This window comes from Cyprinodon variegatus, unplaced genomic scaffold (genome assembly GCF_000732505.1).
Source record: "Cyprinodon variegatus isolate N-32 unplaced genomic scaffold, C_variegatus-1.0 Scaffold142, whole genome shotgun sequence".
Classification (NCBI taxonomy): domain Eukaryota; kingdom Metazoa; phylum Chordata; class Actinopteri; order Cyprinodontiformes; family Cyprinodontidae; genus Cyprinodon; species Cyprinodon variegatus.
The window spans coordinates 1,092,073-1,119,820 of NW_015150595.1; the positions used below are offsets into that span (position 1 = coordinate 1,092,073).

At 37.5% G+C, this 27,748-nt stretch overlaps 2 protein-coding genes across 2 annotated transcripts in view; both read left to right on the forward strand.

The window, feature by feature from the left end:
• Nucleotides 1-5,727, forward strand: part of LOC107086077 (phosphatidylinositol transfer protein beta isoform-like) — a 26,457-nt gene extending 20,730 nt beyond the window's left edge. Inside the window, exons 10-12 of the mRNA XM_015376825.1 lie at nt 675-797; nt 995-1,081; nt 5,413-5,727. Of these exons, the coding sequence (XP_015232311.1) occupies nt 675-797; nt 995-1,042 (171 nt within the window). The 3' untranslated portion in view covers nt 1,043-1,081; nt 5,413-5,727. The remainder of the gene's footprint in view (nt 1-674; nt 798-994; nt 1,082-5,412) is intronic.
• A 4,659-nt stretch (nt 5,728-10,386) lies between these two features.
• Nucleotides 10,387-27,748, forward strand: part of naa25 (N(alpha)-acetyltransferase 25, NatB auxiliary subunit) — a 29,199-nt gene continuing 11,837 nt past the window's right edge. The window contains exons 1-14 of the mRNA XM_015376833.1: nt 10,387-10,491; nt 15,019-15,104; nt 17,995-18,133; nt 18,212-18,330; nt 18,407-18,481; nt 18,563-18,670; nt 20,809-20,887; nt 21,073-21,184; nt 22,841-22,930; nt 23,005-23,177; nt 23,257-23,369; nt 23,448-23,655; nt 25,596-25,685; nt 25,767-25,947. Coding sequence (XP_015232319.1) covers nt 10,434-10,491; nt 15,019-15,104; nt 17,995-18,133; nt 18,212-18,330; nt 18,407-18,481; nt 18,563-18,670; nt 20,809-20,887; nt 21,073-21,184; nt 22,841-22,930; nt 23,005-23,177; nt 23,257-23,369; nt 23,448-23,655; nt 25,596-25,685; nt 25,767-25,947 — 1,631 coding nt within the window. The 5' untranslated portion in view covers nt 10,387-10,433. The remainder of the gene's footprint in view (nt 10,492-15,018; nt 15,105-17,994; nt 18,134-18,211; nt 18,331-18,406; nt 18,482-18,562; nt 18,671-20,808; nt 20,888-21,072; nt 21,185-22,840; nt 22,931-23,004; nt 23,178-23,256; nt 23,370-23,447; nt 23,656-25,595; nt 25,686-25,766; nt 25,948-27,748) is intronic.

Genomic DNA, 27,748 nt, shown 5'->3' on the forward strand with positions numbered 1-27,748 from the left:
CTGGAACAAAATTTTTAGGATAATGATTTTTAAGAGTAAATTTACTTCTTTCTAAGATTATTTTTGAACATTTGAACATTTTTTTTTTTTTTTTTTTTTTCACAGATTTTATAATTTGTTTTATGGTTCTCAGATTGATTTTTATGAGTTGCATTCTTTTAAAATTGTATTCACTCTTGACCAATAGAAATGTTGTTACCAATGTTCAGCAAACCAATAGAAATGCGTCTTTGCTCCGGACTCAAGAGAAGAGAATGTGATCTGGAAAACGTAATTTTAAAGACTACAACTTGTAAAACTCAATCTGAAATGAGACATCTGAAAAACTTTTTTTTTTTAAACCTCTTTAAAATTAACCTACATAACTGAAATATGAAAATAAAATCAGTGTTTAACATAAAAAAAAAAAAAACGGTCTAAGAAGACAGCAATGTTACTCTTAAAACATTTAGTTTTTGTTAAAACTTTTTATTTTTAAGTTTTATTTCTAGATTGCATTTTTTTTATTAGAATTTACCATTTTGTTTCTCATATTTTTATTTACAAAACATACAAATTTCACTCCATAATTATGTTGTATGTGAATATGTTAAGTCCAGCTGCTTCATAGATCTTTAATCTCCTTAATATTAAACTCTCATCCAAAACCACATGTTTGTCTTTTTTCTCGGCAGCAAGAAAAGCGAATTTTCACCAACTTCCACCGCCAGCTGTTCTGCTGGATCGATAAATGGGTGGGTTTGACCATGGAGGACATCCGGCGGATGGAGGAGGAGACCCAGAAAGAGCTGGAGGAGGTAATTCATTCATTCTGTCCTCTCATGTTCAGACCTGAACTAGAACATGCTGCCCTCTTTCTTTGGGTGATTTATTGCAGCTGAAGTTTCAATCCAGTAATTTTTCAATGTTATGATTACAGCAGGTTGCATGCGATGACGCTTTACTTTAAAATCTTCCTGATTTAACCTGTATTTACTCCTAAATGTCACATCAGATGCGTCAGAAAGGTGATGTGCGAGGCACCACTGCAACAGACGAGTAGAGGCTCTGCGCTGTAGGTCAAACACTAGAGGCAGGCTGAGTAAGTTTCTGCACCACAGGTGGCAGAGCTGCATGGATCCGTTCTCCTCCTCTCGCCGCTGTCCGACGTGTCTGCTTCATGTTTTGGATCACAGCTGTTGTTTACAGATGTTTGTACTTTTCATCCTTTTATTTCTTTAGTCCATTCTCACTCTGATTTTCACTCATAAACCCTGTTTTTCTACCATGGATCCCTCAATTAAATTAATTTAAAGTTGGCTTTAAAAGAGAAATGTTGGCGTGGTTTAAAAGTTTGATCACATTTCAGTATTTTATATATATATATATATATATATATATATATATATATATATATATATATATATATATATATATATATATATATTTATATATATATATATATATATATATACATATATATATACTTGTTTGCCAAAATATTTATTGATATTTTGGACATGAGAATACATCTATACAATCACAGGCTGCCAACTAAGCCATTTAGAAATACTTTAATGATCCTACATGGCTTAATCCCTTGTTTACTGAATTAACTACATAAAAATGGTATAACAACAGCTATAGTCTACATAGGATTGGTTGAAAGTTTTACTTAGAAACTTATAATATTCTATGCAATTTCAAGTGTGAAAATTAATTTTAGCATAATTCCTTCTAGTTAATATGGGAAAAAATACATATAGCAACAAAGAATCCAATATAGTTTTATATTTGCTGCAAGCAGAAGATAAAGTTCAGTTTCTAATGACTTAGACAGATTTATTTAACAAAAAGAAATTTCATTTAAAACAGCTCTAGACAATTTTATTTTTTAAAGTGCAGCCTTGATATTGAGGGAACTATAATAGTACTGCTCTGCATAAGGAATTGCTTAACAAATATGATTGGATATTGAGAATTTTGTGTTAAAGACCTGTCTTTAAATGGCTGGTTTGAGTGGTTCATTAACATACAGTTAATAAAGTCATACTGTAAGTGCAGAGATGAAGTCGAGTGAGCTGAGATGTTGTCGCTACATATTGTCGAGGGCATAAAGATAAGGAGTGAAGAAAGAACAGAGGTGGTGGAGCAGTTTGTTAGAGTTTTAATTTAGGTTTAAAGGCTGCATATCAAGCCGTGGTTTTAAAGCAGCTCCCTGCTTGGCATGTTAGTATAAGAACAGTTAATTGCAAAATGTTTCTAATTAATGAATTGAGATCAAAGATATAAAGTCCCGACTTACCTCTAGATTTTCAGCAACCGTTTATAAAGTTCTCCATATCTTCTTGTTTAGTTTTCCTAATATGTTCGTCTCTTTAGCGGAAGGCTAGACGTCATCTGTTTGAACCTCCAGGAGGCACTTGGTCTGTTTTATTTGTCCAATTCGAAGCAACACTTTTCCCTTAACATTATCCTTAGAAATAAAAAGCATCTAATCTGCGCTTGAATGTTGCTTACGTTTGCAGCTTGACAGGTTTTAATGTATCCAGAGCTCAGAAGGCTGACCTCATGTGCTCCGATTGGTCACAAGCAGGTCACTATTTTGCAAACCTCTGCCAACATCTGAGATGTAAACAAGAGTTTTATCTGATTTTCAAAGTGTTTTACATCAAAGGTAAAGACAGGATCATGTCGAGCTGCTGTACAGGAAACTCAAGCTAATGCTAAAATATAACAGGAGCAATCAGGAGCCTCTGATGTGTAAACGGTTTGTTTTTGGGACGTCAGCTTCCAGCTAAGCTGTGATGAGCACCAAATGATCTGCTGATGATTTGGAAAGTGTCCTGACTGCTGTGATGTCATTTTAGTAAAGCAAAATTTAAATAATGATGAAGGGAGCAAGTTTTGATCATTAACCTAATTACTAACCTAGAAAGGAGCGGTACTTGATCTGCATCTCAGCTGTTATTTTACAGATTTAGCAAGTTTAAAATAATTAAAGGGAATTTTAATGCCATGAAAGGGAGACAAACCAAACTTTGGACTTTGACTATTTTTACTTCTGCTTCTGAACATCTCATGGACTCATCTGTTGGTGTCGGATGATTTGCACAGAAATGAATCAGGGTTTTAATGGTCACTCTTTAACCTGATCCTGATGCTCTGGTGCTTTCAGATGCACTTATAGGAATCAGGTTCTGCTGTGAAGCTTTAAAGATCCCATCAGAGATCCATAAAGGAAGAAGAGGGTCCTGTTATGTTTTAATGTTTCACTGTCTGCTCTTTGTTCACTTGTCTCTGCCATTTTCACTCACATGCTAATCTTTTCTTCCAGCTCGTGCTGCTTTGTTTCCATTTCTTTTTGTTTGTTTTCTCCCTGCCTAATGTTTCTTTAGTTGGTAAATTGGGGCGTGGGCCGCTGGATTCTCCTAGAATATAAATAAAAATCACCAAAGTCAACAAACATAAATTAAATTAGAAGAACAGAATATTCCTGCATGTATGAAATTATATTACTTTTATTTAAGATAAAAACATCTTCCAAAGCAGTGACCTAGAAAAAAACCTCCCTCTGACTTTAGCAGTAATTTTCCAGCAGGTCACCAGTCTGAACAGGTGTGCTGCTATTAGCTCAACAGCTGTAATACGAGGAGTCCTCCTGTCTCCTTTCAGTGACTCTGTGGTTTGTTGCAAATGTACGTTTTTGCAAAACAAATTGTAAAAATATTTATATAGTCATAAAAATATATATTCTAAAACCCTTTTCCCCCCTGGAAAGACTAAAAGTATCATAAAAATCATCTTCTAATAAACTAGACGTGTATATAAACAGTATAATTTAATAACATGTAGCTTTAGCTTAGAAGCCTGAGTGGAAGAATTGTAACAGAGACTGAAAGGGACATTGATATGGCAGAGGATTAGGGACAAAGGAAAAAAAAATGGCCACATAAAGCTTTGGATTTTTCACTTTATTCTCACATTCTGGCTTTAATCTCAGAATTACTCTCATAGAATTAGGACTACTTGTAATATTCCTACTTTATGGAAGTGGTAATCTTGATAGAGTCTTAGGTAATTTGATTTACAATCCATTTTTTGGCCCTAATCATCTTCCATACCCTGTTGGGTTCAGACGCTTGATGATTTTCTACCCCTGTAGCTCAACTGGTTGCATACAAAGGCTCTGAGTGAATTATTGCCCCCTACTGGCTTATAATTTATTCCTTTAAAATACAGTTGTTTCTCCGTTAGTTAGTAAGCAAAGCTCGTTTTTGAGTTGCCTAATAAGACAATGTGAGCAGGGCTACCAAACCCAAAACAGGTCAGCCAATCACAGTGCAGAATTACCAATTAAAGCAAGCCTACCAATCCCACAGCGGAACCAAAATAAACATGGCGGTGCAGGGGGATGTATGCATTGTTAAATGTTTTTTTTTCCCATAACAGATTTTATGGGAACAGTCTTTCAGGTGGGGAACTAAAGCTCGGCTCCACACCTGATCAAAATGTGTGTGCGTAAGTGCGTCTGCTCTTGAATTGAGGAGGTAAAAGAGACATTTTGCCAATGGAACAAGACAATTTACACTTAAAATAGGAAAAACACAATTGCATTGTCTTTTTTTAAGTGCATTTTTATCTAATAATCTTTTTTTAAGAGTAAAAATACTCATTCCATTGGCAAACTATCTCATTTATGACCTCAAATTAAGGGTAAATACACTTAATTTAAGAAATTTTTTACTTATTCCTAGATCGTTTTTCTAGTGAGGTTAGCTAGTAGCGCCCAGGGAAAAAATATTTTCAGCCTCAAAAAAGACAAAGTAAACAGTATCAGGGAACGCTTTGTGTACACTGATTTATCTAAATATAATAAAAGGTTGTTTCTTGCTCCTTTATTGTCCTAGAAGCTATATGAAAATACTTTAATCTTTGTAATCAATCAACTGACACATTAAAGGTAAAACCGCTTATATCACAGGATTTATTCCTGATGTAAATAAACAGAAATGCCTTAAAATTCACCCTGCTATGTTAAACATTTAGATGACTTGATTTAATGTAAGAATTGTTGACAAAAAAGGGATGTAAGATTTAGTGGAATCAAATAAACAAAAAATGGTAACTGTTGACCTTTAGTGAGTAATATTAAATATCAAGTTTAACTCTAATAAATCTATAGAGGGCCTCCTTAGGCCAGCTTTCTGGCAAGGGGCAGCAACAGGCTGGGGAGGGGCAATGTTGTAGCAATAGAAAACTATGGTTTTTAACTCTTATTTAAAGGACTTGATGTGTTGGATGGAAACTAACCTGAGCTAACCTTCATCTGTTTCCTGCGCATCGCTCTGAGCTCACAGATGTAACATGAATCAAGCATCCTCTCTCTCTCTCTCTCCGTTCTCCTGACTCTCTGTTTTTCTCCTCCTCCAGCTGCGTCAAAAAGGTCCGATTCGAGGCACCAGTGCTGCTCATGAGCAGTGAGGCAAATCAACCAAACCCTGTCATGATGATGTCATCAGAGACGCGCCCAACCCCACTGAGAAAGCGGCCCCGACTTCGCCTCTTCTCTTCCTGTCTCACATGATTCATTGGGGGGGTTTGATAAGATTGGTTAACAGTACTGTACAGATCCCAGCCCTGTCACAAGCCTCCTGTTCACTCAGTTAACACACAAAAAAAGATAAAAAAAAACAAAAAAAATACATGTTTTTGCATACATATAAAAAAAAAAAGAAAGAAAATGCACAGAATATAAATTGCCTGAAATGTAATTGTTAGTTGATTCTAATGGGCTTTGTTTTTATCCAGGACTCCAAGCCTTTTCAATTAGAACGTTGTTTTTAGCTAACACAGGCCCCCGCCAGAACCCGCTCCCTTTAAGCAGAAGTCTGACATTTATCCTCTCTTGTATTATAAAACTGTCTCTATTTGATTCCCCACGCCGCAGTCCGAATGTTTCGTCCTCGTTTTTCCCTCCTCTGCTTCATCCCGCTCTCCCCTCTGTCTGCCGGTACTTTTCTTAGGTGATTTCTGTGTCTTGTAAAGAAAACCGTTATTTTCTCCGTTCGCCCATATTCAGCCCCGCCCTCATGTTTGGTCGTGGAGCGTCTGTGCTCCTCCCCATCACTGCATGTAGTAGCTGCAGTGCAGCTCCATTAGGATCTACTGTTCAGAGTGTAAGGGAGAGACGCTTCCCGTCAGCGTGTGCGTTCCTGCGCTTCTTTCCAACTGCCTTCGCTCTCTGAGGACGGTCGTTGATTTTTTCTTTTTTTGGGGGGGTCTGAGCCGGAGAGCTGCAGATCCAGGTTAAACCAGCCTTCTGAATTTTGCCTCACGCTGTCGCTGCATGGCCTTCCTCCTCGGCTAGGGCTTTAACTGGACGGCTCGCGCGGCCTCCAGAGCAAAACTAAAGTGTGAGTGTGCATTGCTGTGTGCATGAATCAGGTTAGGGGGGTTTTATATCTTCATTATGTATCCTAATCAGAAATCTGTCAACTGTAAGAAATGGGTCCAGGCAAATCCGCCATGTTTGTTAGGGATTGTTTGGGGGTATTTTTTTTGGTCCATATCCAATTATTTTTCCAAGCTTGTTTAAAAAATATTAAAACCTTTTTTTATTGTTTTTTTTTTTTTTTTTCTGGCTTAGGATGAGAATTGCTTCAATTAATAAACTTTTGCGCATTTTTTTTCTTCAACAGATCCTTCTTACAACTTTGGCTACATCACATGAGATTTCCCCATCAGAGTTTTTTTATTTTTATCATGAGCTTAAGGTTAAAGATGGCGTCATGGCTTTACGACTTGCTATCCTGGTTCGAGGTGTTAGACTTTTTAAGGTTTTATGGTCGTTGGTGTAGAAACAGTTAAATGGAAGCTATACTGTAACTGTACTCTTATTAAATCCCATAATAAAGTGGACAAAGTGTAGATATAAACTTCACTGGGCTTTTAACGTCGTCAGGGTTTCTCGTTTAATATTGTGCCGCTGTTTATTTCTTGACGGCAGGTGGTATCCGCCCTGTAGGCAGAGTGCAACGCGGCGCCAGCTGTACCTCATCCATGCTTATGAATGTGTTGCTGCAGACGATAGAGAGCGGCGGCGTGTTTTACACAGATCTGATATCGCCGGCTCATGAGGACAAGCGGTTGGACAAAGCCTAGATTTGCATGCTCGGTTTTATTTTTTTAAACTTTCTTTTTTTTTTGCTCTTATACTGTTTTGTTGTTTCTTTAGCAGCACCTTCATGAGTCTCGAACTGCGTCAGACGAGGTGGCCGGTTAAAGGGCGGCCTTCCCCTCACTATCAGACTCTCCTGAGCTCGACCTCTGACCCCGAGACGAGGAGTGAAAGGCCTCAGAGCCTGATGGTGACGGGAGTCGCCCTGTACGGTGATACCAGCCGGTGGATACTGTAAGGAGGGAAGAGCTTGAAGCATAGGAAAAGAGATGGAGTCCAAAATACTGTTTGTTTCTTTCTTATTTTAATCCTGAATAAGCACTTGCAAAATCTTAAGGGTTTTTTTTCTAAATGTTTTTGTTTATTTTTTTGGACAAAGACTCATAATGTATTGGATTTTTCTCTTTCTGATAAGGCAAACATTCAGGGGAATTAGTAGTGAATGTAAAACAATTAGTACCTTTTTTTCTTTGTTTCACAGCTTTCAGGCTGTGAAGGAAGATAGACAATGGAGCATAACAGAATATCTAATAAATTTGAACAAATAAAGTGGGCAGTGTTTGACTTCTTTGTCTCCTTTACCTTATTTATATCATAATAGGAACACTTTGTCCTTTTCTGTCACTTATAAACCAGCTTTAAAATAAGCTAGCCAGTGTTGTGTTCAAGGCAAAAGGAAAAAGATTTACATTTCCATGACTGTACCTCTCAGAGAGTTTAATGGATTTAAACCCAACGTTGTAGAAAGTAAAAAAGGATGTTTCTACATTGTCGTCATTGATATTTTTTTTTTATTATAGGAAATACTATCAGAAGAGATGAGAAAAGAACTATTAAAAAAAAATTATAATTTGGACTGATAATTTATGCATTATTTATAGAACTGCATAAACTAAGGGATTAAACCTTTTTTTTGTATAAACTGATGTGTATTTAGGCTTAGATTTGATAATCCGGAATACAATCTACTCCTGCAAACTGAAATCTAAAGAGCAATTTTTTTTCAAAGTCCAGCTGAATAAAAGTAATTTAAAGCCACAAATATTCTACACCCTTTACTGAAAACATATTTTTGTTTAATATCTAATATAGTAAAAATGTTTAATAAAAATTAGGTATAGATTTTCTTCCATAGGATACTTGAGTAAAAAAATCAAAACATCTTTCAACCAAATGACAAAAGCTGATCTAAAGACATATTTCAGGTTCTTTTAATATCAGTCGGATGTAAAAATTCAATCAAATATTCTTTTTCGATTGATGTTTGTTATTATACTACATTAGTTGTCTCTTTATATCATTGTAGGCTACTATTAAAAGCCATTGCAGAGGTTATAAAGATCTGAGCCACAGGTTGCAGACGCCTGATCTAGTCCAGCCAATCAAGTCTGCAGCAAGGTAACATTTGAGTAGTAAGACGGCTTAAAGAGCTGTACATACATGCATGCAGTGCAGTTAATTCTATCATTAAAACACATTAAAAGAGGGATGCAATAATGAAAAAGTTGCACCACCTGAATAAGTTGCAAAAAAGTGATGTTATGTGATAATAAACATGGTATTCATGTACCAGGAAGAAATAATTAAAATCTGTTTTATTTTAAAAGTTATTTTTATTCACTGATGTGTATTTAAAAATACTTTTGAATCAACAATGATTCAGAGCCACAAGTGGCTCTTTGGGCCCTCTACAATGGCTAAAAATAATAAAGAACCTTTAATAGTTATAAATTTAATATATGTGCCAGTTTAAGAAACGTTATCTGCTTTTTTAGAGGATAATTACATTTCCAAAATAGAATGACAATCGAACCAATTAGATCTATGTATGTATTTATATTGTCATTAGCTTGGACCTTAGGTTTTGTTTTGTTTTTACAATTTTCTGCAAATATCAGTAATCTAACCTATTTTTTTCCCCTGTCCTAATAACGGAACCAGAAAACCAGTTTGTTTTAAATGAAAAAGATTTCCTATTGCAGGTACCAAAAATAATAATTTGTGTTTTATTTAAAGGTCATGTAATGTTTGCAGCTCTACAACAAAGGTTGTAAAAGGGTATATATATTTTTATAGTTATATCATCATCTGGCTGGATTTATTGGCGGTTGGCAACAAACATTTAGTAGCATGACCTCCACTTACTGGTATGGAGTGTGGTTCGTGAGGACTAATAAACAATTATACAAATTCTAAGGAAAAAAAATACTATATATATATATACACACACACACACACAAATTTACATAATTAAACATAACTTTGTATTCTACCCATACCTCTCTATAAAAACATTCTATGAAATAATGTAGTTTTCTTTAGAAATGGAATTATTATTTGTATACGTTTACTCCCCAAATTCTTCTTCAAAATATCTAATAAATTAATCTTTTCCTTAATACATTCAAACTCTCTCCTCCTTTCATATTTATGACATTCCAGTATAACATGTTCTATTGTTTCATATTTTAAACAGTAATCACATTTGCCAGTAGTTTGCTTTTGAATTTTGAAAAGTGTATAATTAAGTCCTGTTTGTCCAAATCTTAACCTTGTAATCACTCTCTCCTCCTTTCTATTTCATCCTCCATTTCTCCTTCTGAATTTTATAAAACCATCTTCCTGTTTTTTCTTCATCCCACCTTTTTGGCCATTTTTCCATCAGTTTTTCTTTAATAATACTCTTTCCCTGCAATTTACTTGTTTTAACTGTAAAACTAATAGTTTTTTATAGTAAATACTTTGCCATTTCATCTGCCTGCTTGTTTCCTTCCTCTCCAATATGTGCTGGAACTCAAATACAACAATCAAACCCATATATTTTATTCTGAATAATATATGCAACATTTCTAATAGAATGTCCATCCTACTATCTTATTGATTGTACTTTAAACTTAATAATGCAGAACTTGAATATATCATATTATATGATATAACTTATATATTTTTATCAAAATGTGCCTCCTTAATATGTTTTTTCCTATTGTTGGGCAAATACATTTTTACTTAGTTTTAATTAGGGTGTGATTAAAGCCTAATACAATCCTAGTAATATATTATAAACCTAGAATTTGATTTGGTGTCGAGAGAAGAAAGTTTTACTTTTCCACTTCCTCTTATTTTAAAATAATTTGTTTCATATGTTAATTTATTGACAATACGGCTTTCCATACTTGATACGATTGTGATTTCAGCAGAAACAAAAAAAAAAAATCCTTTAATTCCGCCCCGCAGTGCGCATGCGCGGACATTTACGCAGCAGGTAAACTCCACCATGGCGGCGAGAGGCCATGTGCAAGATCCCAACGACAGGAGACTCAGACCTATTTATGGTAAGAAATCAATGAGAAGATCCATCTTTATGTGAGATAAAAGGTTCGATGCACACAGCTGGGTTTTGTAGCGGAGTATATGCGTTTAATAAAGGCTGTTGTAGTTTGGAGCGGAGTGACGCGGCCCCTAGAGTTCCAGCCGCGGGCTGTGCTGCATGCAGCGTCCGATGACAGTGCACCTTCAACGGGCTGACGCTCTGTCAGGAAAGGACACCACGGCGGAGGTCTGCGCCTAATATTACAATATTTGTTTAAAACTACTCGCATTACCATTTGAGTGGAAGCTTTTTATCCGCCTTGGTTTATCTCCTGTGGAGTAGCTCCCCCTCAAAGTCGAAAAGGTTTCTCATTTTGCTAACGGTCGGTGTTTGACAGCTAGCGCGTGCGGCTAATGTGTCAAGCTAATTAGCCTGTCAGTCAGTAGAGACCTTCCTGATAAATGTAAGAGAAAGTTACACAGTTTTGGAGATATTAATCCTTCCCTTTTGATAAGAGTATCCCACATAACTCTGTAGCCCATGTTTAAAATGGATTGTTGCACAGCTAGCCTTTAGTTAGCATTAGCATCACAACAGTAAAGGACAATGCTCTGTAGCTGCCTGGTGAGTGTGATGCTGTCAGAGCTCCGATCTATGAGACGTTTATTACAGATGGATAGTGTGTTTTGTACGATAATCTCAGAGAAATTTTACATGCTTTATTGTTTATTTTTGTAACCATTAAAAATTAGAAGATAAGAAAAACAGCATACTTGAAGGATTTCCGTTAGCATCCTTAAAGTTTTTAGGGAGCCTTTTCTGTAAAGAAATGCGATTTATTTTGGTTATAGTTTATAATAATTTTATGGGCATTTCTTGCTTTTTTGTTGTAATTTAATCACGAAATAATCCATCATCCCTTAAAGAATTAGGCTAAATTAACAGTTTGCAAAGACCAGGGTAAAATGAAATGATCAGGTTTGGTATCATTGATTTTTACCTTCCATAGGAAGATAAGTTAATATAAACCAAGCAGGTTAATGTCTTTCTTTGAGAAGATTTCTTTAAAAGTCACCTTTATGTTCACAGCAGATCTGAGCTGAATTCTGTGCAGTGATGCAGATTCAGCTCAGCAGGGATGGACCTGCAGTACAGCTCTAACCTTCATCATTATTGCTGTTCAACAACAGAGAGAAGAAGGAAAATGATTCCATCATTCTCTTCAAAAAAAGAAGTCTGATATCAAACTAGAGATTTTCTGATCAGAGGTTTCTTTATTCTCTATATAACCATTAGATTTCTATATTTTGGGTAATCCTGTCATCCTGCCTGGCTGTGTTTCCTGGACGGGGCCGCCTTTTACAGCTGCTTCTTGTATCTCTGCTTCTGTCTCCTTGAACCCCAGTCGGCCTCAGCAGATGGCCGCTCACACTGAGCCTGGTTCTGCTGGAGGTTTCTTCCTGTTAAAAGGGAGTTTTTCCTCTCCACTGTCGCTACAAGCATGTTTAAGGGCAGATTATACCTCTGAAACCGCACACATCAAATGTGGCTTGGGTCTGGTCACGAACCAGTTTTGCTGTTATGGTTCTGCACCGTCAGTCGGAAATTTCTAGGGGCACAGCAGTTTCCCGCCAAAGCACAAGGCGGAGCCTATTCAAGAACTTCACTTATTTATCTTTGTCTCTTCCATCTTTGTAATCAGTCCTTTGGGTCCCACCCAACGATCTGGCTGATCTCCCACCAGGAGATGGCAGAGACCTTGGCATCTTTATATAATTTGTCTGCGGCATCATACAAGAGGTTGTACTTCCGAACCTCCTCGATTAACATTTCGTCATAGTTGTCCTTTGTAGTTCCTCAGTTTTTAAAAATGCCACGCCCCGGTTACCGAATCGAGAAGGACGACCACACAGACAGCTGGAAAGGCATACCAAGGACCAATCACAGCTGCTTTTTGTCTGCACACCTCCGTATGAGGCCTGCGCGGGTTTGCGACCGTCCGACACGTAGTCAGAAGTTTTTTGAGGTCCGTGACGACAGAGACAGATTTGACAGCTGCAGACGCTATGCGTCAGAAGCATAAATTGGCCTTTAGTGTGAGGGATTGCTAAAGAGGCAATGAGTCGATGCAATAAACTGGTTTTCCTTAGATGGAAAACTGAATTAATTTGACTGTATGATTTGGCGAACTTTAAAGTGCCTTGAGATGACGTGTTGTGACCTGGTGCTATATAAATAAACTGAACTGAATTGTCATATCAATTCATACTCTGTTATCAGTCTGGGTTGTTTTAGTCAAAGGATATACTCTCCTGGATGGGATGGTTGAAACAGAAATCAGCTGAAGAAAGTCTGCTCCTTAGAAACCACATCCTGATGTTATGTCAGAGTTCAGCATATTTATGTTGAGTTTTCAGCAGTTTGCCTCCTCTATGATGGCAGCTTGAGGTGAGAGAATAGACATGACATAATCACAACATACTGCCTGGCCACAGTTAATTTTGGCAACCAGCTGTCCTAAAGGGACCCAGCAGTCTGCATCCACACCCTGAAATATTCACAAGGCGTTCAAGGAGGCGTGTAACTTGCAGTTTGTCTTTGAGGACTTTATTAGAATGTAAGATAATTACCTTTTCCCTCCATCTTCACCAACATCAGAAAATATGGTGCTTAAAGAGTAATTCATTTAAGTGTATTTACTTAAATGTAAAAGACCTAAGTGGACAAATAATAGCTTTTATGTCAAGCTAAAAAAATAAAATTATTGGTACTTTTGTTCAGCTATTAACGCATGTAGGTTAGAGGATGCCTTACACTGTTTTTTATAATTTTTTTTTAATCTGTAGATGGGGATGCACAATATTACCAGCAAGTTATATGCATCTGTAGATATTAGGCGTAAAACAGAAATATCAGACATTGTAACAATATAACTTACTGAAACAAAAGCGGCATATTTATTTATTTGAACAGTAGAGCTGAAGGGATTAATTCAATTAATCCCCAATGAACTGATTATGAAAATAATCATCTACTAATTTGGTAATCTAATCATTACTTAGAGTATTTCATTAAAAGCTCTAAAAGATGCTGTGCTTAAAGAATAACCAAATTACAGCAGTAATTGAGACAGAACTCATCAGGATACAATTAAGTAATTTGTTTCCCCTCGACTGAATTAGGAAAAAAAATGATAACACATTTGACACTAAATGCTCCTTTTAGAAATATAATAAATAGGGTTACAAACCTTTAGAAACAATATGTCCACATTACCTGTACAAAGAATGATGCATCTGACATAAGCTAAAGTTACAGCTGTCTTTAATAAATAAATTTAAAAAAAAATTAATCACCCTGCCTTTGGTATGATGGAGTAATAGGACCAGGCTAGAGATTTATTCATTTTTTTATTTCGAGAATCAAGTCATCATACAACAAGCTATTTCAGAAAGAAAGCTTCAAGCTCCGGTCAGCTTATGACGGCCGACCAGCTCCACCAATCAGCAACCTGAGTCCACTTTGACCAAATGCCCAATATGATGCTGCTGCTAAAAGATTTCCTTATTTGTCTAGCCAGAGCCAAAATTTAACTTCACATGATGCTCGACTTTCCTCATTTTAGGGAAGAAAGTGCTTCTTGTAAGAGTTGTCATACAACTCGTTTCTCGTAATTTTAGGGCTTTATTCTCTTAATAATATGACTTTATTCTTGTAAATTTATAAGTATTCTCGTACCATTTTTCTCGTAATTTTACAACTTGATTCTCATAATTTTACGACTTTATTCTCGTAATGTTACGACTTGATTCTTGTTATTTTATGACTATTCAGGTTGCGACTTTATTCCTCGAAATAGAAGCGAAAAACATCTCTAGCCAAACATCTGGCCCTAATACTCCATCAAACTTTGGTGCTGTTTGGGAAAATCTTAAAATGTGAAGTTTTCTTGTGTTTTTCTTTACTTCTAAAACTTGCTAAACTTTTTTTTTGCTTAAAATTAATGTTTGCAACAATTTCATTTTTATATACATTTATTTCCTTTCTTTTAGCTTTATCCAGTCAAATTGGATAAACAAACTAGGTAATAGACAGGAGATATTGGCAGATAAGGCTAATAGGATAGACTTGGTGGTTTAGCCAACATGACTGTAATTCAGTGGATTTTTGGTGGTTTTTTTCTGTTGTCTGTTCCTGGATGATCCAAATCTGGGTGTGACTGCATGTTTTTTAATCTGGTAGATCTCTGCAAACAGCAGATGGGCTCTTTTTTTTTTTTTTTTTTATTCTGGAGCTTTTTAGAGTGAGTTTTGCAGGACATTTTTTTTTGTAATTTCTTTATGATTAGATTGAACCTTTAAATAGACCCTGTATTGTTTTGGTAGAAATGATTTATATGAGCTTGTAATCAAGATTGTGACGTTTCCATGGATACCACCTATGTCCATGTTTGGTACCAGGGGATTGTTGATAAAGAGTTTATTAATTTTTCCTGCTATGATAATTAAAACATCTTTTGAATCTGAGCGCTTCTAATGTGTTTCCTCAGATTACCTTGATAATGGCAACAACAAGATGGCAATACAGCAGGCAGATAGACTGCTGAAGAAACATAAGGACCTCCACTGTGCCAAGGTGAGTCGCCAACTCTGATTGCAAACACATCAGCTTCGGTTCTTGTTTTTTTTTTTTTTTATTGGAAATTGCAAGGACAAATTATGCTTTCCTGTAACTTAAAAAAAAAAATTTAAGCATAGATTTGCTGCTTTTATAAGACTGGAGGAGAAAAAGAATCAGTCATGAGCTGCTTAAAGAATTAACTATTTAAATGCACTATTACTTCCTTATCTATAGCAAACTTTGGTGGTTTTCTAGTCTGTGATGTTCTATTCCTCATTTTTAAGATGAGGAACAAAAACATCAATCAATGGTTCCCACTTTTCCTTAAAATTCTTAAGAGTTTGACTTTTAAGAAAAAAAGTTTAGGGTGTCGGAAAGTTTCTGAATTCAAACATAAAGACATTATCTTGAAAATTTAATGTTTGGGGGGTTTTAATTTTAAAAGGATGCAACCCGACACTGCTCTATTTTTTTTTTTATTAAGAGACTGCAGCCTGTTTAAATATTGAGATTTCATAAAGAGGTTTTTATTTGTTAAAGAGCTCTTTCATCACATATTTTTTAATGTTTTTATCCAAATGAGAAATAAAACATTATTAAGGCATGTGGACTTGGATGATTCTTGCTGTTGAATGTTTAATTACCATTAGATGGCTCCAGTGAGCATTCAAAGCTTTTAAGATACTTTGGGAAATTAGTCATTTAGCAAAATTTTTACTGGTGATCTTCATCAGAGTGACATATCATGATCGATAGATTAATTGTGTGAGTATGTAGTTTATAAATTAGGGATTCAAGTGATCTAATAATGAATTAATCTCAAGTAGATTGATTTTTATTGATCAAGTAAGATTAACTGATAAGTGAACATTTTCTTAAAATCCTGAGTTTTCTCTAGTATCATAATGATCTTTCCATAACAGGAAGGGCTAAACCTTTTTACTATATGCTGGATAAAAAAAAAAAAAAACAGAACTACTTCCTCAGAGTGGAGCAAATGGAGGTTGTAGGCTTTGTTTTGTGCAGGCGGTCTGGAGCAGGGTGGGGCGGAGGATGTGGGATTTGGGGGTAACTAAGATGTAATCCTTTGCGTTAAACAAGCGTAACCCTGACACCATCAGGCATGGACTAATTAAGTCTAATCATTATGATTTTTTTAAAATAATTTATTCTTACTATGCATAATTGACATGCATATCATTTATCGGGCTACACAAACCTTAGAAAAGTAATATAGCATCATGTTACCACTGGTCTTAGAGAAAAATAAGAGCAATAATCACCATATGACAAAGGTTATGGTAAAACCTGCAGAAATTACCGTAAATTCCGGACTATAGTGCGCACCTGATTACAAGCCGCACGCTCTAATTTTAGAAAGAAAATCAATTTTGTACTTTTATAAGCCGCACCGGATTTTAAGCCGCAGGTTTCCCACATTGTATGAGATATTTACAAATAAAGATATTACACATGAGCATTTTTTTTAACTTTTGATTTAATCCGTATGATAAAACAAACAAATACGGTACATATTATGAATGCTTTTTTTTTTTTTTCAAACTACCTGTAACACATTTAAATATACGTATGTGTCGGTAATACGCAAATAACGCTGCATATACTTTACCGGTACTTTTAATTGAACAAAGCACAGAACGTTGCAGCCGACCAGGAAAAGTCATTAATCACTTTCTTCTTCCTCCTGCGCACTAAAACCCTCAAAGTCCTCTTCCTCTGTGTCTGAATGGAACAGCTCCAGGATGCTGTCACTGACTTCCGTCTCATCCTTGTCGCTCTCTCTTGAGCACTCGCGGTCCTCTTCATCCCGCAGCAGCCCAGCCTTCCAAAACCCGCCGGTGATGCTGGATGTTTTCACACGGCTCCACGCATTGCGAACCCACTGGCAGACATCAATGAAAGATGCCCTTCACATGCGGCCAGTTTTGGTGAAGAATTTCTCGCCACTGGTCAGCACCTCTGTGAATACTCATCAATTTTATTGGTCTGTTTTTTCGCGCCTTGAAAAAAAACATGTATTAGCCGCACTGTATTACAGGCCGCAGTGTTCAAAGAGCGGAAAAAAAGTAGCGGCTTATAGTCTGGAATTTACGGTATTTAGATGAAGTTAAGAGAGTTTATTTTAATTTTGAATTGGAGATGTAAGCAAACAGGACAGACCTCCAGCGTTTAGTGTTTTGCTGATTTTTAGCGACACTGCTAACCAGATTTACAGGTTTGAATTGGGTTAGATCCAACTCCTCCCTTGGCTTGAGTTTCAGGATAGCCTTATATAGTAAAGTGGGATTGGACCTTCGTCTGTGGTAATCAGCAATTGAAAAAACACTGCTTAACGAAAGGTTAATTTAAATTTTAAGAAAGTTTGCTGTTTAAGAAACTTCAAAGTGCTCTGAATAATTTTTAGTGCTGTTGGTTAAAAAAAGCTAAGCGTACAGCCCTGCCTTAACGTCATTAGATTTGCTTTTATCATAAGACAAATTTTGTATTATAAAAAAAGCAAGATCTGTTTGTTCAAAGCTTCTTTTCTTTTGTTACATTTTCTAAAAGATAAATAAGAACTATCAATGAATGCAAAAGTTTTCCCTTTTTTAAATCTCCTGTTTGCTTGAAGTGAATAAAATGTTTTTTTTTTCCAGACAGCTTTTAAATTTAGGTCAGATTGTCCCTGTGATATCTGAGTTGGTCTAAAACTAAAACAGCCTTTTTATGGAGCCTTAAACCCAGCATAAAGGTACCAAGGTTCAAACTGATCAGAGAATCTGCAGGATGCTGCAAACAGCCTCCCTCTCAGTAAACACCATCATCGTAAGCGTTGACCCGAACAGTCGTAATGCTGATGACATCACATCTCCAACTCCGTGTTTATCTGCCTCCGTTCATTCAGGTCTTAAAGGCCATCGGCCTTCAGCGGACGGGGAAGCAGGATGAAGCCTTCGCTTTGGCCCAGGAGGTGACCGTCTTAGAGCCCACCGACGATAACTCACTCCAAGCTCTCACCATTCTCTACAGGGAGATGCACCGTCGTAAGTATCCTGGCTAGGCCTTCTGCTGGTAAATCTGACGGCATGTCTTTGATTTAAGCCCCGCCTATTGGTTTACAGCTGAGCTGGTGACTAAGCTGTATGAGGCTGCAGTGAAGAAGGTGCCTCTCAGCGAGGAGTATCACTCTCACCTGTTTATGGCGTACGCTCGAGTTGGAGAGTACAAGAAGATGCAGCAGGTGAGAAAACACCTTTTTTTTCTCACCCTTTTATGGTAATAAAATGGTTACAATGACTTCTTCTGAAACTTTACAGGCTGGAATGGCTTTGTATAAAATAGTCCCCAAGAATCCGTATTACTTCTGGTCTGTCATGAGTCTGGTGATGCAGGTATGAGCTGTTTAACTTCCAATTTCCTCTTAATGTTCCCTTTTCTGTAAACTTGAAATAAAAGTGGAGTTTTTTCTCAAGGCGATCTCAGCGAAGGATGAAAAACTGGCCCAGACCATGTTCCTGCCTCTGGCCGAACGCATGGTGGAGAAAATGGTGAAGGAGGAGAAGATCGAAGCAGAAGCAGAGGTGAGTTTCTCGTCTTATTCTAGAAAGTAAAACTCCTCTATTCTATAGATTCTATAGATTCGTTACACACAGAGCTTACTGTTCTTATTCTAACCTTTAGTTCTTGTCATTTTGGATGAAGAGCCTAAATTTAAAGTAGCATGAAAAGGATGCTTATTATAACCGCAAGGTGTCGTCTCTTTATCAGCTTATTACCTTTAATGTATGTAACTGTATCATTTGGAATGGCCTATTCAAAGCCCAGGCCTTCATTCTATCAATAATCCGTAGCGGGACTTAAAAATGGATGCCCCTTAATCCAATCCAACTGAGCTGGAACTCTTTATAAAGAAAAATGGGCAGAAATCTAAAGCCGGGCATATACTGTGATTTTTTTCAATCGTTGCACGCAGCTACAGCTCACACTGTGCGAGCAAACCGCAGGGTTTCGTCGTACAGCTTATGATGCATGTTCTTACACTGTGCAGCACGACACTGATGCAATCTACCTGCTCTTACTGAACGTCTAAAAACCACCTCAGACTAGGGCTGCAACTAACAATTATTTTAAAAATCGATGAATCGGCCGATTATTTTTTCGATTAATCGATGAATCGGATAAAAAATATTTTTTATATTAACCTCTTTATTCCAAAATAAACATTTTACAAACAAGCACACAAGTACAGGTTGCTCAATAACTGTACTGGTGCAATATGAAAAATAAATAATTGTGTTAAAACTACGTAAACTTACATGAGAAATGTAGCTGTACATCCACAAAATATAGGGTACTTTGTTTCATAAAGTGCAAAAAAAGACATTTTTTTTTTAAAAGCCCCTAAGGGGTTCAAACAATAGGTCCCCCCAACTTTATCTTTGCCAGAAGATGTGAACTTTAAAAGCCTTGCCCTCATAATTAGCAAGTTAATTTATTTATAAAGAAAATATAAACGCTGCTTAAGCTAATTCAAATGAAATTAAAAGTAAAATAAGTAGCCAACCTTATCACTGTCTGTAACCTACTAACACGGTAAGGAAAGCATCAGATGAGCTAACGGTACGTTTCCCCACTTTAAAACCAAACAAACATCCTGCTGATCAGCTCTCTTCACTGCCATCAAAGGCTCCAACGTGTTTTCTTGTCAGGTGCTGCATCATAACAGTGGTGGTTCCGTGCCATGTTCATTTGTTTTTACAAAAGTTGCATGTTACGACTTTTTTCGCTTTACGAAGCGCAGGCTGTCTGCGAATTGAGATGCAGCTTGCGTTTGCGTTATCGGTCATTAGAACAGTTGACGTTACTGCCTTTTGATAACAGCCTTTGCGCACCTGCGGCGCTGGCTCGCTTTGCCGTATTTTTTTTCTTCCCCCGTTTCAGTCAAGTGGCAGTGATGACGACGGCGGCGGATGACGCATTAATCGCGCGACACAACTAATCAATGATGAAATTCATTGCCAACGCTTTTAAAAGTCGATTTTTATCGATTCATTGTTGCAGCCCTACCTCAGACTCAGCTCCGCAGTGAGATGGCGCTACTCTGACTTGTCTACCTGGAAGCCAAACCAGTAGAAGCAGAATATGAAGCTCACTAGAGAGAAACGCGCTGCCTTGGCAATTTGTGCAATTTTGTACAAATTGCCAAGGCGGAAAAGGCAACGTATATGAACAAAGACATGGCTGAGCAAACCTTAACTCCATTTCACTCGTACCCCCAACATGCTTCTGTCTTTTCATCTGAGAAGAAGAAGAAGAACAACCTTTGTTTGCGCACTGAACGATTTGCCTGCCATGGACGACTGAACATTAAATATGTTTGATTTTCTCCCGACCTCACGATTCCTGATCAGGAGGTGGTTGTGAGAGGCTGATCCCCCTTCGTTACCACCTGTGCACTGCAGGTCGTACAGTCAGAAAATTTTCGCACAACTTGAAAGTAGATCTGAAAAGGGCAAAAAAATTGCACAGTGTATGCCCAGCTTTAATCCACAAGGGTTTGAATACTTTAGCTCTTCCTAAATGTTCTTCTGTCTCTTAGATCCTCTAAGGGAATGCTCTGTAACCTTTTCAGCTGGAGTTTGTTTAAACCTTAACCTTTGACCCAGTAACAGAATTTGGAATCATTTAAATCTTAGCCTTCTTTCCTGGTTCATTGTAGGTGCAGCTTTATTTTATGATCCTGGAGCGTCTGGGAAAGTGTGAAGAAGCCCTTGAAGTGATCCGGGGTCCACTGGGAGGTAGGCGGACGTCTTCTCTTTCCTTTCTCCCTTGTGGGGGATGTTTTTATACCCAGTCAGTTTTTAGATCAAATGTGATTAAATTGCAGATATATTTTTCAGAGCCACAAATGCAAACCTTTAGATTTATGCTTGTTAGCATTCAACGTTTGGTTCTCTTCATGCATTTTGGAATCGTTGCACAGAGAAACTGACAAGTGAGCTGCAGAGCAGGGAGAGGAAGTGCATGATGCTCTACACACGGCTAGAGCGCTGGCCGGAGTGCAACGCCCTGGCCCAGAAGCTGCTGCTGAAAAAGTGAGTCAAGATTTATGAAGCAATCATTTTTAATCGTTTTTCTCACACCTCTTTCTCTATGGAAAATTTTAATGCTGGAATAAAGTGAGATAAAAACCCCTAAAATATTCAGATGGAAGCATTTGGTTCATTCCTCTTTACATCAGACCAGCAGTTAATTAATAAACGTTCCTGAAAAGCTTCATTTTTATCTGACCTGAAATGATCAGTTTGGATCGAACTCGCTAAAGATTAAAGCTAATAATACCCCAATCAGACGCACATTTTCTCCTTCCTGTGAGCCTGGTTGTGTTTGTTTGTCGCTGCATTCAGCAGGTCGATTCATGGCGTTGAGCCTGTTGGACTATGATAAATTTCATTAATTTAATCTGATAGATGAGAATTCCAGGTTTGAAAAACCAAACTGAACGTATTAAAAGCTGGAAAAATATCCTCTTAGATCTAATGCAGTGATATTTAACTAATGAGCTGTTCAGAAATACTAATAATAATGAACTAACCTCAGTAAGTTTCCTGCATTTAAGTTGAGGATGTTCAAAAATGTGGGTCCCAAAAAATTGAGTCGAGTCTGTAACTAAGTAATCTCATGTTAATCTAAAATATGTATAAAGAAAATAAACTAACTTTTTAATATAATCTTTGCTCCCAATTTATTGAATAAACAAACGTACACAAGCTTATACTTATGGTTTTTAATCCATTATTTAAGTTACTTAACCATCAGATCAATTGAGTATTTTTATTTATTTTTTTAGTTTTTACGGCACTAGTGGTTCGTTTTTCTGACAGTAGGCTGACAGGAAAGGAGGTATGAGAGAGGGGAGAGACATGCGGCTGGATTCGAACCCTGGTCGCCCGTGTGCACTAACCCCTGCGCCACCAAAAGCACGACCTAATTGAATATGAAATGCTTACACATCATATTTTTCACCCTTTTGGGGGCGGGGTTTGCTCTGAAGAGAGGAGGAAAGATGCTTTTCTATTGGTCTGCAGGTTAGCAACATTTTTATTGGTCAAGAGTGAGCGTTTGGATTAGGCTTGAAGTTAAGAGAGTGTGATCTGTGGAAAAAATTGAAAACAATGGAAATCTTTAAATCTATCTGGAAAAAAACCCCTGAAATTTATAAAAATAAATAAAGAAAATAAATTTAATCTGAAAATATGAAATCTAAAAATTTGATTTAAATTTTTTTTTTTTTTTCCAGTGTTTTATTTACATTACACTGTCACAAGTGAAGAGCTACGAAATTAACTCTCAGCATTCAACCCATCCCCTTGGAGAGCAGTGGGCTGCCATTGTGCGGCGCCCAGGGATATTTTTGGAAGCACCTAAACCTATTACTCTTTACTTTTTATATTTAAAAACCATTTAAAATTTTAATTAAGAAAAAATTAAAAATATATATATTGTAAACTGAAAAAAACTACAAAATTACTCTTAAAATGTGTTTTTCTATTAAGTTTTTTTTTTTTTTTTTTCAAATCTGGATTGATATTCTTAAATTTCAAATTCTTTGCTGCTTGCATCAACAACAACAAAACAAAATTCTTTATAGAAAAGCAACTGATCTCCTGTAATAATTCAGCAGCCAGTTTCACAGCAGATTTGGCTGCTTTCTGTTAGATCAGTAACACATGGTCTGTTTTCCCTTTCAGTCCAGATGATTGGCAGTTCTATCCCTCCTACTTCGACTCTCTGTTCCACCTGATGGATCAGTCGTGGAGCCCGCCAGAAGACGGCGACCAGTGAGTGGAATCGCTCCATCAAAGCTCACTACTAGCTAAGAGGGGATTCCTTTAACGTCTGATTGTGTCTCCAGCTGTTCGGAGGGCTCTGTACATCACACGGTATCGGAGGTGGTGAGGTTTGTAGAGGAGAGGATTACGGTAGAGGACGGCAAAGACTCTCGATCGCTCAGAGGGCCTTATTTGGCTCGGCTGGAACTGATGCACAGACTGAGGGAGCGAGGATACCCTGAGGAGAACCTGCCAGGTAAAAAGCTCTGACCGGACCCACGTTTTAAAGCCAGCTGGTGCATTTTTAAATCAGTCTGCTGTTTGGATGTAAACAGGCGAACCTTTAGAGCTGATGGTGCAGTTCTTCAGAAAGTTTGGAGACAAGCCATGCTGCATCACAGACTTGAAAATCTATCTTCACCTGCTAGCTCCTGACCAACACGTCCAGGTAGGAGCGATTCCTAGTCCCGCCTGCATAAGAGTGGAGGGCTGGGTTCTAAAACATGCCGCCATCTTTTATGTTCAGTTTATCAACCGGCTCAGTGAAGCGGTTCCCCTGGGAGAGCAGGGCGAGGATGGCTTCACCTTCCCAGAGGACACCAAATCCCTCCAGCGGCATCTGTGCGTCTGTCAGCTGACCCGAGCCCTCGGCCTGCATCACTCTCTGGACGTCCCTGGGAAACTGCGCCTCATCGCCGAGCTGAAGGCTCACTATCGCCACGGGCTGAAGTTCGGTATGACCTTTCAGCATCCTACGCTGTTCTGAACATCAGGGTCAAGAGTTGTGAATACCAGCAGTAAGATCAGAGCGTAGGTTCATCATAGAAACGCAAGGTGTGACACCAAACACTTAAACATCGATTGATTGTTTTTCTTTCTTTTTAGGTTGTAGAGCTGTGTTAACAAAAATAATTTATCCGATCAGGTTAATTCATGATGATCGAATCATTAAACAATTCACAAATACAATTTGTGAGCTGTTCTGTCCGACCAGCATACCTATAGCCAATACGCATGAGCAAGACGTCAGATTTGCGTTTATCCATTTAGCTTTGTATAAACAATAGACTTTGAACTACCTCAGTGGGCATATATTTCTTTAGTCATCTACAAAAAGAAGCAATTTAAGGTCAGATCGTGGTACGCTTCAAAAAACACCAAACAGGTATTGACTATGGGTATGATGGTCTGACAGAACACCGGCATTTCCAGCTCACACATTGAATTTCCCCACCATTACTTCATTTATTCGCTGTTAAAATGATGCCAGTATCATTATGACTTTGGGGAAAGCTGTACAGCCATGAAACTGAGGTAACGACCAAAAAGGACAGTTTTAATTCCAGCAATCGGATTTAAAAAAATTTCAAAATCTTCAGAATCCAAAAGGTTCTTAATATTTGAATCAATATTCAGCAGGTTTTAGATGTTTCATTTTCCATTTTTAAAATAAAAAATGGACTCCATGCTGGGCCTGGTTTTCTTTTGCAAAGAAAAGGGTCAGAAGATACTCTAATATAAATATATATTGGAGTATCATTTCATTCATCAATACCTAACTTCTAAACGCCATTAGGATATGCATTACAGTTTTTGATCATAGGATTTATATAATCAATCATTTTCTTAAAATGTTTAGTTAAATGAGTTTAAAACAAAAAGTTCACCAAATTAAACCTGAAGTCAGAGGAATTGATATGGATTCATTAAATTCTCTTTGGGACCGAATTTCTGTTTGTTCTTCTGGCGTTAATTGTGGAAAAAGGCGGGGTCATTCACAGCTGGCTAGGCTAACTGAAGCAGCTTAAAGACAGGCATACACTGTATAAATTTTTTATTTATTTTTTTTGCCCTTTTCGGAAATCAAACATGTTATATGTTCAGTCGGCCGTCATGGGCAAATCGCTCAGTGCCCAAACAAAGATTCTTCTTCTTCTTCTTCTGAGATGTAAACGCAGAAGCATGGTGGGGGTGCGAGTGAAATGGAGTTCTTTCTGTAAAATTGACAGACCATAGTAGCCACGTTTGCTCAGCCATGTCTTTGTCCAAATACGTCGTCACCTTTTCGTTTTAGGGCTTTCAGCACAAGTTGCAAAAATTTCCAAGGCAGCACGTTTCCCTCTAGTGAGCTTCATATTTCACAGGAGGCATCGACACTTCTATCTTTTTCCTCTTCTACTCGTTTGGCTTCTGAATAGACGAGTCAGAGTAGCTCCATCTCACTGCGAAGCTTAGTCCAACATGGTTTTTAGATGTACAGTGTGAGCAGGAAGATCGCATGACAGCGTCTGGTCGCACAGTGTGAGAACAAACATCGTGAGCTTTGAGCTAGCAACGATTGAACAAACTCACAGTGTACGCCAGGCTTAAAGCTCTGAGTAAAGCAGAAAACCAAGCTTTGATTAAAACCTGTCTTTTTTTTCCTTTTCCTTTTCCTTTTTTTTTTTTTTTTAATACAAAACAAGCCGGTTTCCAGATTTCGAGAATCTCACAATGCAGCACGGTCACGCATCACCCTTTCAAGTCCAGCAGAGTTTTGCCATTTGGTCGAATGACAATTATTTAAAACCTACCTCTATGGGGAGCACAGGCTGAAGGCCTAAATCAGATCAAAGGTCAAATGTTGTCCTTTTGTCTTAGCTTTGCTCTTAGCTAGCCTCCTGTTTTTTTACAGGCAGCGGTGCCCTGAAGACGGAGCTGCAGTTCTCTGATATGTACTGCCTCATGGCAGCTCATGTGTTCATCGACCTGTGGACAGAAACAGGTCAGCCTCTTCAAAAATAAGTCTTGATTTCTGTTTTAATTTCACTGAAACGTCACCGTCTCCGTGTGTTTGTGCCTGCAGGGGACGAGGACATGGTGTGGCAGTGTTTAGGGCTCTTAGAGGAGGGTCTTTCTCAGAGCCCCTCAAACGCTCAGTTCAAGCTGCTGCTGCTGCTCCTCTACTGTCGCCTGGGATCCTTTGAGCCTGTGGTGGACCTTTATTCCAGCCTGGATGCCAAACACATACAGCACGACACCATAGGGTCAGTTCTGCCACTTTGGTTTTCTCCTAATTAATGGTCGAACGTTAATTGTTGACTTCTTAAATGTGACACTTGAAGCATCATAGACTTGATTTTGGTTTTAAAATAATCATTATTTCAGTACGAAATGTGAGAGCCGTATTTTTTAAACAAACTCTTTCCAAAAAACGTTCATGAAGAAGATTTTTTTTATTTCAATAAAAGAATCTGACTTTCATGGATTATAGATTCCTGGTATTTATTTGTTTAGTGTTACAGAATTTGAGCTTCCAGCCCATAAAACCCACAACAAAAGGAATGAAAAAAAAAATTTCTTCTAAGTTAATTCTTCTAAGAGATCAGGGTTACAGCATAGCGATAAAATATGGTGCGTTCTGAAAAATAGTAAAAATGTCTTAAAATAGATGTATTAACCCTTAATTTGAGCAGGAAAATAAGATGATCTCCCAAATGAAAGAGCATTTTTACCCTTAAAATAAGATTACATTTTTTTTGCTTAAAAACTGGACTTCAAGCAGCTTGGATTCTCTGACTCTTTAATTTTTAGATAAAATAATAAACTTTTACTTTGATCTGAACCTGAACAGAAACCTTCTTGTGTTTTGGTTTAGACGTGGGAGGATGCCACCAACACTGTCCCTCGATCAGGGATGGCTTAAAAGAAACGACAGTGGGTGAAGTTCTAGATACAAGTATTAGGGCCACTGGAGGTGAAAGGAAAAATGAGAAAATGTGAACGCTAGCGGAGGTTACTGAGGTTGAAGCATTAGTTTTTGCAGCATGATGCCATAAAGTTGATGCAGCCATGTTGAAGCTTCTTCCTGACATCTTCAGTCAGATCCTGTCTCAAGCGTTAATGGCAAACCTGCACCTAAGAGAAGTCGTTTCCAAATGTACTATCCCTTACACCAAGTTTTAGATGCTTCAGAGCTTTAAAACACCTGACTCAGATGATTGGAGTTCAGCAAAAACCTGTTTATCATCAATCAAAGGAACTCGACGTTTAAAAAATGCGGGACAGAGTCCCTCAAGAGCTGGAGTTGGACACTTCTGGGAAAATCCAGAAGCGCACCTGGTAGATTTACCACCTAAATGCTAGATGACATTCCATCGTTGTTGTTGTTGGGTATATCAGATTTAATAAGGTTTTTTTTTAGTTTTGTGAGAAATGAGTTTGTTTTTTGCAAACTCTTTGCAAAAAAGGTGCTGCATGGTGGTCGCGAAAGTTTTGGTTGATTAGACCTTTTTTTTTTTTTTTTATATTCCCCCCTTCAATTTTTTTCCAATAATTAAAATGTCTTTAAATCCACATTAACATGAATTTAACACACTGTAGTAAACAGATAAATGGAGGCAGAAGATGTCTTTCAGTCATCAATGCTCACATTCAGCGACACACAGGAGCTCTGTCAAGCTGGGCACCGTTTCATTCACAACACCTGTCCCATCAACCAGGAATCAGAAATACTTTAATAATCCCAGGGAGAAATTACTTTAGTTACATTACTCCATCTGTAACAGAGTGACTATAGGACCAGTTTGATATAACATTATTTCATACTATATATATATATAATTAGTGGGTCCCCGCTCCATCTCACCATCAGTTTGGGAGACCTTGTCCTGGAAAACGTTGGAATACTCCTGCTTTACAATGTCAGAAAGCATCTTTAAAAGTTAAATATTTTCCCTTTTATTTATGGAATGTAAATGATCGACTTTATTATCCGAGAATTTCCAAGTTTATCTCTGGAACGTGTGTGATATTCCTTTCGTCTGCCAAATGCTCTCTGGTAACTCG